Here is an 18,579-nt window from a genome sequence, read left to right as displayed (position 1 = left end):
TAGTGACGGCCAAGCCGCGTCGTCATTCCTCTTGCCAGCACGTGGTAAAGATTCTCGTCACGCGACACGAGCAACGCCTACTAGATGCAACGACTTGTATGTACAATCAATCACTCTAGAATCTAGAATATTTAAAGCTGATAAAATTAAAATAATTATAGCGATTTTGTATCTGCGACCGATCGATTGAAATTGTTGCTGAAAAGTTAAAAATATTTCGTCGATTTATCAAGCCAATGTAGCATTACAGTGTAACATAGTAGCGCACCTGTTAACATTTTTAATATTGAGAAAACAAAATTGAACTTTTTATCTATCTCTCTTTTACGTAAAGAACAGATATATAATAGGAAAATGATTGATTACTTTTTCAGAAATAATAGATACATAAAGGAAGATTTATTGGCTGCGGTGTCGTGTTTTTCTCATGAGACACATATTGCGTCCTATGAATTAATGTATTTTATTTCCCATATTCTTTTTTTTAATTTATTAGAAGAAATTTATCATAAATAGCTAGAATATATTTAATTTTTTTCAATATTCTGTTAAATTTCAAAAATATATATTTTTTTTAATTTTAGAAGTTAAACGCGACCTCGATTAACTTAATATACTTAATTCTGTGCAAATATTGAAATATGCAGAATCTTTTCGATAGAATGTAAAAATTGGAGCTGCACGCACAAACATATAATCATAAACGCAAGCATTATTTACAATCTAAATATTAGACAATTAAAAACGCTAACAATAAGTTTGCATTAAGGGATATTATTTTTTATTTCTTATTTCTGATAATAAAAATACGTCAATTTCCTTCCAAAAATTTATTACTCGAAATAATAAACATAAACGCCATTGAAACAGCGATACAGCCTGCGCACGCATCGCGTTGATCCCATCCTTACTGGGTTGAGTAACCCTGAAGTCACAGTCGAAACTGGATCTTCCGCGCGTCATTCGACTTCCCTTTCTCTGCTGCATCGAAGGTTACCTATTGTTCAAATGATATTGAATACCATGGTGCCGATACTGATGGCGCGAAACATTTGTCTTCCGCCGCGATTGCAATGAAGCAAGCTTTGAAAGATGATGCAAAAGATTCCAATTCATACGTGTTTTAAAATCGTGAGAGAATTTTTTCTTAATTCACTGACAAAATATTTTCGCGATTTGAGTAACCAGCGCTCAGATAAGTAAAGCAAAATTTGTGAATACGTGCATCAAGATGTATGGAATGTTGTTGGAAAGTGTGCAATATTTTGTTCAGGTTAGTAAAATGCGAGCAATTTATAGAATTGGCATTATGTGTATATTTAACTAACTGTATATTTAACTTGGAATACATTTTTGGTGGGATATGCATTTGGATAATTATTGAGAATAAATTAAAAGTTTACTTCTTCTCTATTTTTCTTTACGATGAGTACTTGTATTCTAAATTTATAATTTTGTTTAATCACATACACACTAGCACATACAAAATTTTTTTATATTGATAAATATAACTGATATATAAATAAATAAATATATTGATATATTTAATTGTATAACGTAGTTATAAAAGTGTCTCAAGTTAGCACGCCTACAATAGTTTTTAAAATTACATTTAGAATCCGCATAGATCGCTAATTCGTTCTACTTCATTGTTTGAATATTTTTCTTTTTTGTTAACAATTTTAAAACAGATTTTTGACATAAAAGGTAACAAGAGAAATACCAATTTTTTTTGTATCAAGACATTTATCTATTAACTGCGCGTTTTAATGAGTATCAAATGTCGCGTTCCCTTTATTATCCTCTTTTTCTCCGTCAACAGTTCTACTTTAAAGAAAAAATATTTTACGATAAGAATATAATATTTAATATTTAGTAATTATTTATTAATAGTAATTAATATATAATAAATAATGTATCTACCAGAATTTGATTATATATATATGAGTCGAAAAAGCGATTATCGTGATCTAAATCTACTTTAGCATACATGACATGAAATCGTTACTTGGCATTTCTAATGCAAACAGCAGCAATTGCTATCGCAACATAAGGTCTTTTTGTTGACTCATGGAAGTAATTTAGGAAAAAATATAGATAAAAATAATATAGGTATATTTCAGAAAGACTTCAATTTGTAGTAAGATTTTAATATGTAAGTAGTTTTAATGGAACCTATTAATATTGAATGGAACAAATCAATATTGATTTGATATTAATTCTATTACATATCTACATATATGTTCCATTATATATGTATAAATTCGAAAAGATACATATTCTTTTTTAAAATTTGCAGTATATTTTAATTATGGAAGTAGATTTTATTTATTTCTAAAAATAAACGACATTATTTTGATATTATATTATTGACGTCATATTATCAGAACAAGTAATCGACAAGTAATATATTCTATTGTTTCATCACTTTCTTTGGTCGTTCCAAATTGATCGACTTACTTATAATGTATGTCACGTACTCGCTGAAGGAAACGCTTAGTGGATATGTAATAAATGAGGTACTTGAATTTCGATGGCGTTAAAAGACTTCCTTTTAGTCTGACACCTTAATTGTATGAAGTTTTAAAAATAGCATCCTTCTATTAGCATGTAAGGACAACTATTGATTTGTTTCAATAAAGTCTTGCTGATATTTTTCATTCGCAATTTTAATCGGCTTTAATGTTCAACATGCATTGTTGTGTGCGTGTATGTGTAAAACAAGAAATTCTTTAGAAACAGCTGGAACGTCATTCATTGGAACGTTTCTGCAAATTTGCGTGTTCATTTGCGATATAGTTCCTAAGAGCTTTCCTTATTAAAGATCACATATTCATTTTCGTGACCATCTGCCATTCTAGTAACAGAAACATTAATTGCCCTATGGGGGTTAGAAAATTGGCTTGATTATCCAAATCGATTTGTAATTGGTCTGTAAAACCTATTGTCTGGCACGTAATCAAGATATTATAGATATTATTTTCTTTAATATATAAATAATATTTTTTCCCTCTATTTAACTTTTATTACATGTTCCATATTTATTTAGTTTTATTTTTGCTATTTTAATTCCGGAAAAATATGCAAATTTTGACTTCTATAATTCTATGTACTAAATATTAAATTTACTTTTTCTTTTGCATTTTTTAAAATGTAATATCTAAATTTAATCTTATTCAAGATGTTATTTATAACAAATTACAAAATATAGAGAGCCAAAAATAATTTTTACAGTTAGAATTTGGCGAAGAAGCATGGCTGCAAATTTTAGAAAAAGCCGATTGCAAACACATGGTTTTTAATACGAGACAGATATACTGTGATGAACTAATGACTAATTTGGCCGCGGCTCTTGCCGCGTATACTGGCGATTCTATGGATAATATCATGCAATTTTTTGGAAGGTGTTTTGTTAGATTTTTCAGTAACTTAGGGTAAGTTTGTTAATTTCCAGAATATTGCTAACTGTCATCATAAACATATAGTCATCAAATCTGCGTTTAATCAATTACAGACTATGTGTTATATGAACGATATATGAATGTATCAATCAATATTGGTTAATTTAAAAAAATTAGTACAGTGATTCAATTATATTTTTGTATGTGTGTGTATATACATACATTTATCCTATGTCTTAGAAATATTTATGTTTATACGAAGACCAATAAAATTTAAATTTAGTACTTAATTAATTTTGTTAGATACGATTGCACTGTAAAAGCAACTGGACGTTACTTTTGCGAGTTTTTACAAAGTGTTGATAATATTCACATGCAAATGAGGTTTACGTATCCAAAAATGAAGAGTCCTTCTATGTATACAACGCATGTGGATTCACAAGGAGTTGTCCTGGTTTACAGAAGTACTCGACAAGGCTTCACGCATTATCTGATGGGTGAGAGCTGCTCCTTTCGTTTTTCACATATTTTCGGGACATCTCTCCTAAAAAATTTTATTGAATTAACTGAAAGGCATATGCTAAACCTATTCAGTAATGTTTAAATAATTTTTTCCTTAATAATTGCAGTAAATTTTAAAATTGCTTTATATATATAGATAAAAATTACTGTTTAATTTTATTTTATTTTACATATAATATATATCTTTACATATAATAAAAATCTACCCTTTTCCAGGACAATTATTTCAAATAGCAAAAGACTTATATAATATAGAGTTGGATATTAGAGTATTAGAAACTTCAAATAATATCCCAGGATCACGAAGTGTAATGGTTAAATTTCGTATTGATTTCGATAACCGTCAATACGTAAGTTTCATTTTTTCAAATGATTTACATTTATTAATGAATTAGAATTTTATTAATATATCATATATTGTTTATAACTAATTTAACATTTAATTCTAAATGTTACGATTTACTCTACATTGGGGGAACCAGATCGCAAAGAACAACGAAATGAAAACTCCACTGGGTCGTGAATTATCGCCGGTTTCCTGCACATTTTTTTTAAGACTTTTTCCATTTGCCGTTGTGATGAATAAGGATATGCAAATCCTAGGAGCAGGTGATAAGCTGCTTCAAGCCTGGGGCGGTACCACAACCATTTTAAATAAACCTATTACAGAAATATTTAAATTAAGAAGACCTAAAGGAATTTCGTTCACGTGGGGAAACGTAAGTAACAGTCACAAACAATTTGAAATTCGCAATATTAGTTTCGACTGTCAGACAGAGTTACAAACTTGCTAAATTTCGACAACATTACCATCGCAATGCTCGCGGGCATAGTTTCCTGTCTTTTACTAATTAATTTTACTTCTGTCTCAACCTTCCTACAACCCTCATACTTCCTTTCTGCTTTCATATTGATCTTCATATTTCTTGTGTTGATAAGTCCGTATTAAATTATGTTCTCAAGATTGAAGATTGCTAATTGGATGTTGGAATCGTGCAAACTTATCATAAGATAATATTTTTAAACGTAGTAATATAGAATGAACATATTCATAAGTATAACAAATTAATTTTATACTTTTAGATAATGTATTTACATTCAGTGATATTCGAATTAGAACTTATTAGAGCAAACGATCCTCATTCCTCGTTAAATTCAAGCGATATACCAAGCACAAGTAGCAGTTTAGATAGGCGTGGAAGTCAAGGCGCGAGAAGCATCTTGTTGAAGGGCCAGATGAGATACATCGAGGATATTAAGGCGATTATATTTCTCTGTAGCCCTTTGTAAGTTCTCGATATCGACATGATTCTCTATTTCCGATCGTATAACAGAATTGTAACCGCAATTGCCTTTCTGCGATAGAATCAACAGTTTAGACGAACTTCTTAATATGGGTTTATATCTGAATGATCTGAATCCTCATGGTATGAGCAAAGAACTAGTGCTGGCGGGATGGCAACATTGCGGAAGGTATGTGTTTTATATTAGTCGAGTTTTAAATTATTAAAAATAAATATTTTATAAAACTGAATACATTTTATAACAAAATATTTCTTTTATCAAATATTTTATTGTTTTATATACACTATTCCACGAAAAATAAGGAACATTTTTCAAACGCACAAAATCGAGCAATTTTTAAACCATTGAAACTCAGCAAAAAATTACTGTAGAGTAAAAATTTAAAAAATATTTTTTTAGCTTTTGACAAGTGTCATAAATTTTGCAAAAAAATTTATTAAGCTACAGAGTGTTAAAAGTACGTAATTTTAAGTACAAAACAATGTTCTCTTTTAAAACTGTGAAAATCCAAAATTTAAAAAAACGATTAAAAATACATAAAAGTATAAATTTTAAAATGCTGTTTTAATCCGCTAATTTTTTATCCGCGATGATTTTTTGTCGAATTCAGCAGCTTGTAAATTGCTCAATTTTGTGCATCTGAAAAAGGTTCCATATTTTTTGTGGAATAGTATATTTGCTACAGAATTTATAATTTTATTTAATACAATTTTTTACATATATATATATATAATTGTGTAATGTATTTGGAGATTGGAAATGATGTTCGAGAGGGCAGAGCAAAGATCGACAGAACTGGAAAACAGCTATGTGCTGCTTGATCGGTGGAAAAACAAAAGCGACGAGCTTTTATATTCTATGATTCCGCAAACGGTGGCGGATCGATTGCGAGCCGGAGCCAGTCCATTGAGTACTTGTGAGGTGTGGAGACTTTAAAAATGTCAGCTTTTTCCAATATCCAATAACTATTGAATAAATCTTTACTTGCAGTCCTTCGAATCAATAACAGTTCTTTTCTGTGAATTATGCGACTTCGATTATTCGACCATCAAAGGAGCAATGGATATCGTCTTGTCTATGAATGCTGTGTTCTCCTGTTTTGATACACTAATGGATCAGTTTAATGTGTATAAAGTGAGATTATCTATTAGTCATATTTTTTTCAGAATTGCTATTAAATCACTAATTGCTTCTATTAAATATTTTTGGAGATAACATTTAATTAACGATCTAATAATTGATATAATATTGAAGAATGCTTTGATCTGATCAAATATTGCAAAATATTTTATTGCGCTCAATAAAATAGTTTGCTTGCAACAATTCTGATTACCGTAACAGGTGGAGACTGTTGGTTGTGTATACATGGCAGCTAGCGGGGCTCCGGACCGAACCGAAAATCATGCGCAAAATATCGCTGATGTTTCGTTACAACTTATTAAGCATGTTCGATCTCTCAAATTACCCTCCGGACTGGATATACGAGTCCGTATAGGTAATCACTTTGCAGATGATTGTTCATCGAACGCAATAATTTCTAGCATCTCCAGAAATTCTAACTTTGACGCTTGACAAGCTGGCGATCGTCGATACACAACGAAATAGCAGAATATCTTTTAAAATTTCTCAGGAATTCACTCTGGACCAGCTGTCGCTGGTATCGTTGGCATCAAGGTACCGAGATACTGTTTTTTTGGCGATACTGTTAACACGGCTTCCAGAATGCAGACCACCAGTCTGGTAATGCAAATAATAGTTATCTCTTAAGACAAACAGAAGTTAATTATGACTCGGCCTGATTTATTAATTTTGCATTTATTGTATCAATCTATCAATTAATTTTTTTTATATACACCTAAAAATGATTTTTTTTTTGTTTTAATTTTTCTTATATTCTATGCACTAATTGCACTGTATCGCATAGCCGGGAAAGGTGCATATTTCTTCCAGCACCAAAGCTTTATTATCGAGAGGGCGTTATCATACCGAATCACGTGGCGTTGTGTGGGTAAAGGTTTGTATTATAAAGACCTTCATGCGATATAATTAATATCATAGATTATATTTACGCATGGCACAGTTGTATATTATTTATTATACAAAGGGAAAGGGAGACATGGAGACATATTGGTTGCAATCGGCGGCAAAGGACGAAATAAAGGAAGAAGTTGACTCATCAGACGACGAAAACGCAGTAGTCGCAGATCTTCACTGATATATAGAACATTAATATTAAAATAAGTCAAGTTTATATAACAATATAATTTCTGTAAAAAAATATTCTATCTATTGAGAAATATGGAGTGTTAGGCTGACGTTTATATCAAACAAATAATCATCCTTTAATACAGCAAACTCGCTAAATAGGTAAATCTGTTCGTGCAATGTTTAAAGCAGACACTTGCTTTTCTGTCTTCATACTAAAAGCTATGTCTGTTTCAATGTCATCTGGTTGTGTAATTTGGATTCAATTCTTTAATATTTCTAGATCTTAATATATTTGTATGCAGTAGAAAATTACGTTTACGTTACATTTCATTAAAGACAACTTATTTAAAAAATTTTATTAAATAAGTAATTTATAAATCAGTTATAAATTGATTTTTCATCAATGTTATTAATAAAATATTATGTTTATATTTATTCATATGATACAAACAGTGTTGCAAATAGACATAATGCACATGAGTTTTCACTGAAATTCCAAGTCGTCTGATTGTGATTGAACGAAATGGAGAAAGTTTTGCGACTTTCTTTCTCTCATACAATCCACATTGCAAATATGACGTGGGAAGTGACGCGCGTGCCTTAATTTTTAAAAACATTCATATACATAATGTGAGATGTCATAGAGCCGAACATTATATTTACAATTGTATGTATAAGTGATATGAGTGTAAAACATTGAAACCTAATTAATGGTGGTGACTTACATATACTTACATATAGCATTAGTGAATAAATAAATTTTAAATAACTGTCATTCTACATGCTACAAATTCTTGATCAATTCTTGACCAATCAATTAACTTTCAATTTGTGTAATTACACAAATCGCAAATGTGGTAAATATTATAATTGATCGTTACAAAAATATCTATATAATAATGACTATCATTAATATAAATTAATACATATAAATTAATCATTAATATAAAAAATGTCTAACAATATTTGATATCTGCGATTAAATGACGTACAAAATAATAATGGATATTATCTATACTTATTTCTCAGTGCGCTTTGATGGTTGTTTCGTGGCTATCGCTAATTGTGAGTATTCTTCGTCATGGCATAAATGTAACTTAACTCAAATAAATCTGTCAATATATGCGTCGTTTATTAACAATAGCAACCTTCCTCAACGTAACGTTCAATCCACGAACGGAATCGGTTTACTCGGCTGTATACTCCAGGGTATCCAGGTCGCGCGCAGCCTTCGCCCCAGGATACTACTCCTAGAAAAAAAAAATTTTTTTCAACTTATTTAATTTTTGTGTGTGTAGGAGTACTCTAGAGTTTTGTGGAAATGTTTTCTATGGTCCAACAACTTCTCATAAGTTTCGCACGTGTTGTCTAAATGAAATAAGTAACGCAATTTAAAGCTGAGCTCACCGACTATCTGGTGGACGTCATTCTGTTCTACGTGCAATGGACCACCGCTGTCACCCTATAAGTATAAGAAATTACATTACTATTTTTTTAATATCTCTGCACATCTTTTATCAAAGTATAAATAGCACAGCGTAAGGAATTGCCGTATTTTTATTTGTTTTTTAACGCGTCTTCTTACTGTCTAAATTATTTTCGAAACTTTTATCATCTCATCATAAAAAAAGCTATTTAAAATGGACTCGTAACACGCCAAATCTCTCCAAATATTGCTGCATGAAAATGCCTGCGTATAAATATTTTTGGCTTACTTGACAGGAATCTTTGCCGCCTTCAGTGTACCCCGCACACAGCATGTTATCTGTTATTTTACGTGTCGGATATTTCGTAGCGCGACATTCGACATTCGACAGTATAGGAACAGTAACTTCTTGTAAAGTTTGCGATACCATTCCGCCTTCGCGGATAGCACCCCATCCGGTCACTATTCCTGTCTCACCAGCAAAAGTTTTTACTAGAAATAGACAATTGATACATAAGCAAAAATTTCGCTGAAAGGTGAACAATTGACGCGTAATTTGTCGTATGTACTTCAAAATTATTGTAAAAGCAAAATTATTTAAATTAAAAGTTACTTGGTTCCGGAAGGCAAACAGGCCGCATTGAATCTCGAAATCGAATCGGAGTCTTTAACTTAATGAGTGCAATATCGTTGTTGTAATTGGTAGTCGAGTAACCGATATGCTTGAGTGTATTTTCTACTTTGAAATCCTGCGATTTAGTCTCATTAGTCGATTTCCAATCGTGCTCAAATATTCGAACAGTCATTTTACTTGTATCGAATCTGTCAATGCAGTGGGCAGCCGTTAACACGTATCGTGAATTTATAACTGTCCCACCGCAATAAAATTGACCCCTATACATCAATAGAGTCATCCAAGGATATTGATTGACAAGTGTCTCAACGCCTCCGACAATACGAGTATGTTTATTCGTCAAGCCGCAAGCTGTAAACAATAAATTAATATCTCGTTATTTCATATTTCATATCGAAAGACATGGTTGCATCTCGCGCAATATACGCGCAGCGATTCACACAAAAGATGGGATACTGTAACTGGAATAACACTATTTTTACAATATAATTTATGTGATTTATAAAAATATCTTTAAAAAAGAGAATATTATGAAACATATACATCTATTATATCATAATAACATATAAAAGCATAAAAATGATAATATAATTAATACAAACGTACTGCATTTTTCACATTTTTCTACTTGCGGTGGTTCTGAAATTGGTGCTGGCGGCGTTTGCAGCAGCCAATCCCAAAATCCTTTATCACTGTTAGTTCCACTTGTGCTATTCGAGTTTTGCCCTTCGACGCGTAGAGTTGAGTTTGGCTGCAACTATTATATAAAACTTTATTTTTTAAATGTTTTTAATTATACAGATTAAAGTACTTGTATGAAGCTAATAAAATACAAAGATTTTCTCCATATTTATCATTCGTGATTTCTTTACGATGTTGATATTTTTAGATATACAACTACTGATAAATAAAACTTTTCACATACACGTGATTTAAAATTAAGGATGGTTCATTATATTAGGTAAAATTATTTAATACTTAGAAGTTTATTATAACAAGGTTTAATTTTAATTATTAGAAAGTTGTAGAATAAATAGTATTCAATAAATTATTTTAAATTAATAAATAAATGTAAATAAATTTAGAAAATTTTATATATTATATATATTCCATTTTATATATTCTTATATATATTCCATTTTCAATACATATCTTTTTATTATACTTTGCCATAAAGTAGCTCAAGAAATCTTTATCATGCATTAATACATTACACATATCGATAATACCTCATTATTAATGACGGTCGTTCTCGCAACTGCGACGAATGCTAACAACACTATAAAACGAAATGACATTTCTTGCACTTGAAAATCTGATATTGACAGCACTGCTACGTTATTTTCTGCGGAGCACTCTGCGAGAAGTATTAAACCGATCTGATCCACCACACTTCCTGCCGAGGCAGCATATACTTTCACACAAGCCGTCGATTCGGTGTCACCTCTTTATTTATACGGAATAGTGGACAGGCTGGTAGCAGAAGTGAAAATTTAGGCTAGCAGTATGTAAATTTATCGCAAACGAATATCGCAAGCATATAAAAGATCTGATAAACCTGCTACCGGCGTATCCTGTTCAAATGATTCTTTTTCTGTCTTTCTCTCATGATTTCTCTCTTTGGAATAAAGAATAAAGCAAATGTCCTGATTAAAATTATTTATTCAGAATATAATTCGTAACAGATTTAAATTATATGAAAGAAGTTATTACATTATCTATAAATTTATATTTATAATATGTATTTATACACACATACACATACTTTTTAATATTTTTTATAAATTATAAATAAAATTGTTTTTTTATAGAATTATATAAACGTTGTAAAAAAATTAAGAGAAATATGTTTCTATTTATCACAAATTTTGGTTTTTAACCGAGAATTACAGTCTTTGCTGAATATTTTGATATGTATACATTGAGAAAGAATTCTGCTGTTAGATCAAATACCCGCGCCTGCAATTCTACATATAAATAAAATAAAATCAACAATAAATTGGATAAATGATAATCAAATTAATGATGATATTGTTCATAAATAGTTTTTGGCATTTAATTGGTGTTTTTTGAACGTCAGAAATATTATTGCTTAAATATATTGAACGCGACACACATTTTACGTTTTATTTTGAAGCTTCGATGTACTTGAAAGTTTAACGACTTTCATAGTAATTTGCATTTGGTTTATCTAAAAACATGCTTGGAGAAATGTTCGGTAACGTTGCGTAAGCGTGTTAGATTGCATTTAGCAATGCATTTATGTCAAACAAGCGATATGGAAAACGACATCCTTTGATGGATTCTCGTCCTTGCCTTTGTCGGTATTTCTGATATGTTCTCCGGCTTATCGTAACTTCGATTATTCTGAACAAACGAGATAAGATGCGGCCGGGCGAGATATTGTGCACCACCTGTGTAACCTGTGACAGTGGGTCAAGGTATATAGGTAACGAGACCCTCATGCGGGCGAGACGCATTACCTTATTGTTTCAATGTGTCTAACTTTATCAGAAGCCTTGCTTTATTTTCGCGTATCTTCAGGGTCAGATTACATTTCGCGATGCAATCTTTTCACGGGCATAAATTTATTATCAAAAATAATATAAAAGATAATTTTATTGTTAATATCTGAAAAGAATCTAAATTAGTTTCAGACATAAAACTAAGATGCATGCATTTAAATGCATAAGACTTAGGTGTAGAGAATATTTAAAACACATACTTGTTATCGAGCAAAGCATTGAAGATAAAAAACGATCAGAATCCTCGAAAATGTGCGATAAAAGATGAATCGCTGTTAAAAAATTTGAATGAACGATTTGTCTTGCTTGAGACTTTAATAGTGGGCGTTTCGAGAAAAACAAAAGCGATTTTGCCTCGAGCAACTGCAATTTCGGCGATGAAAATTATACGTGGACCAATTGTAATTTGTAATGTAATTTCCAGTGAAAGCAAAGTTACCTGTAAGTTAATAAATTACTGTTAATAAAACGAGGCAATGTTTTGTCCGTTTTGATGAATGCGCGAATGCAAGTATTAAATGACGCGGAACCAATTCAGATTTATACGCTGAAGAAATTGCGACACTTTTAATTGAAGGCTATCTTATGTGTGTCTTATTTCGTGCATTGTGTTTTTGTTGCACAGGATCTTCTAACGTTTTCTTTAACAACATGACCGGAAAACTTTAATAATTCGAACGTTTTATTCCAATTGCACCTTTACGATCGTAGCGAGTTAACGATCTAAGAAAATCGTAAAATTTTTTTTCACACAGGCTCAGTGAAATTGATGACAAGGGCGAATCGCTATTACATTGACCCGATTGAAACCGCAACATCATTCCACCGCAATACGCATACCAGATATGAGAAATTTCTAAGAAAATTGCAATAAAACGTTTATTAGACAATATTTAAATTTTCATTTCTCATTATATTTCATCCTGTAATAAATTTATAAGCTAAATCTGTCTACATAAATCACTCAGGATTTTGTGATTACTTCTCTTAAACATACATGACAATTACTTTCATTGCTTGTACGCATACTGCAATGTAGAGAAGACTTCAGCGACGGATAATCGCGATTAATCTTTGCGTCGGGCATTCGTGCGTAAAAAGCTCACGCCACAAATCACTTTCTTCAAGAAAAGTATGCAATCCGTTCACTTTTGTAGACACGCTGTCGAAATGAAACTTCATTTTCGCGATGAGCATGATATGTGGGCCAGAGCGGGAATGACAGAGCGCGCGCATCGAAGAAGCAAACATATACGCACGCATACCTTGTAGCGAATTCTGAAGCTCTTGTCACCTACAAGCAGTAATGTACAAAATACGCCTCAGCCTGTACTTCTTATTCCCGATATTCCGTTACAAGAAAGTTACAGAAAACTCGCTTGCACTTTGTAAACGCGAAGAAAGTGTCCGACGAAATTCGGCGATCAAAATGCGATACGAACGGCAACACTTCGCGCGAGGCGTAACATGCGCCGAGGTAACGAGTGAAATCTCTGCAATTAGCTTGTCTGGCGCGCATGAGTTATCAGCGACGACGACTTATTGCCGTCATCATCATTATCGTCATCATCATCATCTACCGTCGTCGCCACGACAATGAACCGTAGCGGCCGCGGGACGCGATGGCATTCGCGTTCATCCGCTGACGAAATTGACATTGATCCAGTCTCGGTGGATCCCTGAAAGGAAGGGTCGCTGTGAGAGGAGGTGGACCGGGTTGACATTGGATGTTTGTGGTGGTCGGTGGTCGGTTGCGCCATACACTGTCGTGCTTGTGCGTACGCATCTTCTCATTGTGTCTGTATCAGCTATACCTGCGCAGGTGACAGACAACGGCGCGTACACCGACCGGGTGATTTAAAAGCTGTCACATGTAACATCTGCCAATGCAAACGCACCACTCAAGGTTGACGATCCCCACCGAGACACGCGGCTGGGCTTCTTCATTAGTTATAATTTACTATAAAACGGCAAAACGGCCGGGATACCTTTAGACTTTTCACGCCACGGGCCACGTGCACGGGTGCCCGAATCCCGCGGCAGAATCCAGATCAGCTGGCACGCATTGATTACCGGAAACTTTACGCGCAACGGCATGGACGGCTACGCAAGAACGAGATGCATACTCGTGCTTTATCTATGTCTGAGCTGTTACGTCTACGCATTGCCCCGCACGCGAGCGGTAAGTTAAATTACTATTATATGAATGTGTATTATATTTCCGAAAAAATGGAATTTTCTGTTTTCTTTTATCTGTTTAAATGTTTGACTAATAGTATACACAAATAAAAATAAAATGTTAACATACAATTTAATTATATCTTATTATTTTTCACGATGATTGAACATTAAGTCTTTTAAACTGTATTTAGCCATTTAAACTATCAAAAATATTATATTTGATCTCACAGTAAATCGACATACGATCTCACAATAAAGCCTTTAAATTTCACTTTTACATTCTGCAAGTTTCTTGTAAAAGAATATTTTACGCAAACATATGTACATATATATGATTTTTTTTTTCAAACACCAAATAATTATACAACTTTGTTAGAACATTTGCGAGAAAAATAAGATTGGCAATGTTGTTTTTACACATATTCTTTGCAGACATCTGTTTTTACATATATTCTTTGCAGAATATCGAACAAAGTTTGCCTACCTCGAATGCTCAGGTGCACTATAACCTCACGAATGCTGAGATTGATCGTCCAGCAATAGACGAGGTGTCTTATGTAGACTTCGATCCTGCTCCTACGTTTTCCTCTAAAAGACCGGACGTCTGTAACGATTGCGGTAAGTACAAGCATTTGAGATAATGCATCTAATCAGCTTGAATTTTATTACAAAGTTTGTATGCATATGAAGAAAATTGAAAGCATTAAAAGGATAATGGATAATAGACGGATTTTCCATATCTTAATATTACAGCAATAATGGATACAATTGCGCTTGCTGCAAATTTAATCCTTGGAAAAATATATAATCTGTTATTACTGAAACGTAGAAATTTGTAGAGAAACTGTGCTATATTTTCTTAGAATATAAACCGCCGTAACTAGCTATAAGTACTATACGAGAGCGGAAATCGTCCATTTATAGTAATGTTGTAAAATTATCCACGATTATGAGAAGCAAAATTATGAGTTGACAATAAATTTTTTTATATAATTGAAAATATAAACATTATATATATTATTTAAAGCGACAGTACATTAAAATAATAATAAAAAACTATTTGTTTTTGCAATCTTTTTCTTTATATAATTTTTAGAAAGCGTTAAAGTCCGATAAATAATATTTTTTCTTAATAGTACGTAATAATTAATTATAAATAATTAGCAAATATGTATCAAATAACCTGCTCAATCAAATTAAATATTAATTATCGAAATTATACATATATGCGCATTAGTTTGCGGACTTGGGAGAAAAGTGAGAATTGTTGGTGGCAACGTGACAAGTGTTTACGACTATCCTTGGCTAGTCAGCATGAATAAAAAGGGCATGTTTTATTGTGCTGGCACTGTAATAACACGGAGACACGTCTTAACAGCAGCACATTGTTTGAAAGGGTATATATATCAAGCAATATATATGTCGCTTTTGCTATCACAATACATTATCTATATACAGATAATTACATATTTGTAAATTATTTATTTAATTCCAGAATGATAATTTACTAATATTATTATGAAAATAATTTTCAGTTTCGATATCAGGACTATCAAACTTGTACTAGCAGACAACGATCATCCTTCGATAGGCAGCAACACTATAGTTCGACGTATTAAAACGGCGACCATCCACAAAGATTTTCACTCTTATTCCTATGATAATGATATTGGCATAATTGAGATGGACGAACCTGTGTCTCTGAATAATATTGTGCGAACAGCATGTTTACCTGAAGACAGTAAGCTACTTGTAACATTAGTCAGATATGTTTAAAAATAATTTAACGCTTAAATTATAGTAAAAATTGGCACTAATATTTTAATCATTTTTTTCAGTTAAAAATGTTATTATATAAAAATTGCACTAACAATATTCTTTAACTTAATGTGTAGTGTACATTTTACCTTTGTTGTTTCTAACTTTAAATTTTACATAAATATTTAAATAACAAATTTAGTAAATTTAATAAAATCTACGTTAATATAATCAATCGTGAAAGATATCAACTAAAGGTATTAGAATCATAATTTACGAATTTGTAAATTACAGAAGCCATCGATTATACTGGTGCACTTGCACTTGCGGTTGGGTGGGGTCGAACGGGAGAATCCACACAAGTGAGTGACGAATTACGAAAAGTCAGTCTGCCCGTTTTATCACAAGAGGAATGCGATAACGCAGGATATGCTGAAAAACGTATTACCGAAAACATGTTTTGTGCTGGTTATCTTTTGGAAGGTGCACGTGACGCTTGTTTTGTAAGTAGGAAATCTCCAAAATAAAAACTAATAATTCTAAAGGGAACACAGAAGTGCATAAGAAATGTTTATAATATTGAACCAATTTTGAAATTTAATTAACGGAGGCAGTATTTAACACATTTAATATTACACACTAATGTGAATCAATTATCATGCTATCTATTGTATGCTAACTATTGTATGCAATAATTTATATTATTGACTATTGATAGATATGAGAAAAGTAATAGATTTAAATGTCTGAATTTTATAAGAACAGAATTGCCATTTTTATATCATTTTCTTCTTTATATACTTTTATTTTCTTTAAAGGGAGATAGCGGCGGTCCGCTACACGTCAAAGGAAGCCATGGACAGCTTGAAATAATGGGTATGTATTTATGTTTGCAAAACGTTAGAAATTTATAATAAAATTTAAATTTAATTTTATCCAACTTTTAGATTATAATTAAAATTAAAATAAATTTTTCTGTATACAATAATTAACACGTCATAGTTTTCATTGCCTTAGACATCTTCACATTTTCAAATTTAAAATTTTATTAGTGCAAAATTATCATTAATTTGATAAATCTATAAAAAACGGTTGTGTGCATCTTAAAATTTTCATTTGCAAAAAATTTTTTATATTTAACTTGTATCTTACAGAGACTATTAATATCCTTACTTTTTATTAAAAAATTATGTTTAATTATTCAGTTGTTATAAATAAACATTACAATGTACAACAGTACAATAATATCTTAAAAATACTTGTCATTGTTTGTATAATTAAATAAGATGTCTTTCTTACTTGTAAAAGTTAAAAGTATATTACAATTATTAATAATGAATGCAACATTTAAGGCATCGTTTCCTGGGGCCGCGGATGTGGGAGACCAAACTTTCCAGGTATTTACACAAAATTGATGAACTATATCGGATGGCTTAAAGATCACTTAGGCGATGAATGCATTTGTCCACCACCGCATTTATAAAACAAACATTTTTTCTGACTTATGAAATCAGACGCATCGCAATTATTATAGCAAAATAACGAATTGTTGAATTGTAACAAAATGTTGAATTAGTATTGCAATATTTATTTGATTATTAAATTTACGATAGAAGAGTGTTTTTATTCCTTTCAAGGATATATTTTAATTAATATATTAACTAAATTATTATTAATATTAATATAATACATGATGTATTTTTTATTTCTCAAAATAGTTTAATATTTATTCGAATGTTAAATTAAATATTGTAAATATTAAATGTTATTCCCAGATATTTTATTATAAAATCGTCACTATTGTAAATTTTTGCCATTAATTTATTACAATTATTCATACAAGTATATGAATGATGTTATATACTTATATCTAGTCCAGCGTATATAATAAAATATTTATGTACTGCATTATTATATTGTAATGCAAAAATATCTTATGAAATAAAAATGTATCTGTAATACCAAAACATATATTTAATTTATATTAATTATATAATTTTAAATAGTTATTTCCATTTTTTTTATTTTACGCCTTATAGTCTCATATATTAAAACCACAACTTTTAATCAACTTTGTACTAATTAAAGAAATTAAAATTGAAAGACGCGATAAGTACTGAAATCCTTTGCATATGTCAATTCTTTTTATTTATTTTGCTATTTTAATATCATCTTTAATATTATTGCTGTGTTATTATATTATATTTATTATATTATCGCTTATCATTAACAAAATTATAGAGAGAGTTAATATATATAGCATAATTTATTTTGATTATTATATTATCATTAATCATTAACCAAACTGCAGAGAGAATTAATACACATAGCATCATTTATTTTAAAAATTTATGAACATTTTCAATCTTCTGTGTTCTATTTAAGAAAACTCTCTAGTATAAAAAATTTTTTGTAACAAAATTAAAAGATTGTTAATAAATTATTTCAACAACAGCTTTTAATTAATTATAATATTAATGATAATATTATTATGTGTAAAATATTGTATTATGTAATAATTGCATTTATAAATGTTAGTTTATGTTATAAGATTTAATTAAATAATATTAGAAATCATAATAATGGAAAAATACTTAAACTTTGTATATGTATTTCACT

The 18,579-nt window shown here is 30.9% G+C and overlaps 3 protein-coding genes across 3 annotated transcripts; 2 read left to right on the top strand and 1 right to left on the bottom strand.

Moving 5' to 3' along the window:
* Positions 1-722: 722 nt before the first annotated feature.
* On the top strand, positions 723-8,327 carry LOC105668023 (soluble guanylate cyclase 89Db-like). Its single transcript, XM_067358312.1, has 13 exons — positions 723-1,273; positions 3,235-3,434; positions 3,705-3,898; positions 4,140-4,273; positions 4,406-4,642; positions 5,007-5,209; positions 5,289-5,396; positions 5,981-6,149; positions 6,219-6,362; positions 6,570-6,723; positions 6,859-6,968; positions 7,153-7,242; positions 7,333-8,327. The coding sequence occupies exons 1-13, from the start codon at positions 1,232-1,234 to the stop codon at positions 7,441-7,443; spliced, it is 1,896 nt and encodes a 631-aa protein (XP_067214413.1). The 5' UTR covers positions 723-1,231; the 3' UTR covers positions 7,444-8,327.
* An 8-nt stretch (positions 8,328-8,335) lies between these two features.
* Positions 8,336-11,470, bottom strand: LOC105668034 (trypsin-1-like). Its single transcript, XM_012360205.2, has 6 exons — positions 10,726-11,470; positions 10,103-10,253; positions 9,476-9,847; positions 9,152-9,354; positions 8,844-8,898; positions 8,336-8,686 (listed from the first exon to the last, which is right to left on the bottom strand). Exons 1-6 carry the CDS (start codon positions 10,792-10,794, stop codon positions 8,571-8,573), a joined length of 966 nt encoding a protein of 321 aa, XP_012215628.1. The 5' UTR covers positions 10,795-11,470; the 3' UTR covers positions 8,336-8,570.
* Positions 11,471-13,747: 2,277 nt separating this feature from the next.
* Positions 13,748-17,803, top strand: LOC137000817 (trypsin-7-like). The gene is made up of 7 exons (XM_067358313.1): positions 13,748-14,203; positions 14,664-14,820; positions 15,440-15,599; positions 15,738-15,943; positions 16,255-16,463; positions 16,779-16,836; positions 17,313-17,803. Exons 1-7 carry the CDS (start codon positions 14,117-14,119, stop codon positions 17,441-17,443), a joined length of 1,008 nt encoding a protein of 335 aa, XP_067214414.1. The 5' UTR covers positions 13,748-14,116; the 3' UTR covers positions 17,444-17,803.
* Positions 17,804-18,579: the final 776 nt, after the last annotated feature.

The sequence above is a fragment of the Linepithema humile genome, chromosome 6 (genome assembly GCF_040581485.1).
Source record: "Linepithema humile isolate Giens D197 chromosome 6, Lhum_UNIL_v1.0, whole genome shotgun sequence".
Lineage (NCBI taxonomy): Eukaryota > Metazoa > Arthropoda > Insecta > Hymenoptera > Formicidae > Linepithema > Linepithema humile.
This window is presented reverse-complemented; position numbering and strand designations above follow the sequence as displayed.

Excerpts from the sequence above, each read along its gene's own strand:
- LOC105668023 (XM_067358312.1), top strand. The coding sequence starts at position 1,232 with ATGTATGGAATGTTGTTGGAAAGTGTGCAATATTTTGTTCAG. Across the intron at positions 1,274-3,234 it reads GTGTGCAATATTTTGTTCAG|TTAGAATTTGGCGAAGAAGC; the intron begins GTTAGTAAAATG and ends TAATTTTTACAG. Across the intron at positions 4,643-5,006 it reads TTTCGTTCACGTGGGGAAAC|ATAATGTATTTACATTCAGT; the intron begins GTAAGTAACAGT and ends TTATACTTTTAG.
- LOC105668034 (XM_012360205.2), bottom strand. The coding sequence starts at position 10,794 with ATGTCATTTCGTTTTATAGTGTTGTTAGCATTCGTCGCAGTTGCGAGA. Across the intron at positions 10,254-10,725 it reads CGACCGTCATTAATAATGAG|TTGCAGCCAAACTCAACTCT; the intron begins GTATTATCGATA and ends TTTATATAATAG. Across the intron at positions 9,355-9,475 it reads TGTTTGCCTTCCGGAACCAA|TAAAAACTTTTGCTGGTGAG; the intron begins GTAACTTTTAAT and ends GTCTATTTCTAG.
- LOC137000817 (XM_067358313.1), top strand. The coding sequence starts at position 14,117 with ATGGACGGCTACGCAAGAACGAGATGCATACTCGTGCTTTATCTATGT. Across the intron at positions 15,600-15,737 it reads GCAGCACATTGTTTGAAAGG|TTTCGATATCAGGACTATCA; the intron begins GTATATATATCA and ends AATAATTTTCAG. Across the intron at positions 15,944-16,254 it reads AGCATGTTTACCTGAAGACA|AAGCCATCGATTATACTGGT; the intron begins GTAAGCTACTTG and ends TGTAAATTACAG.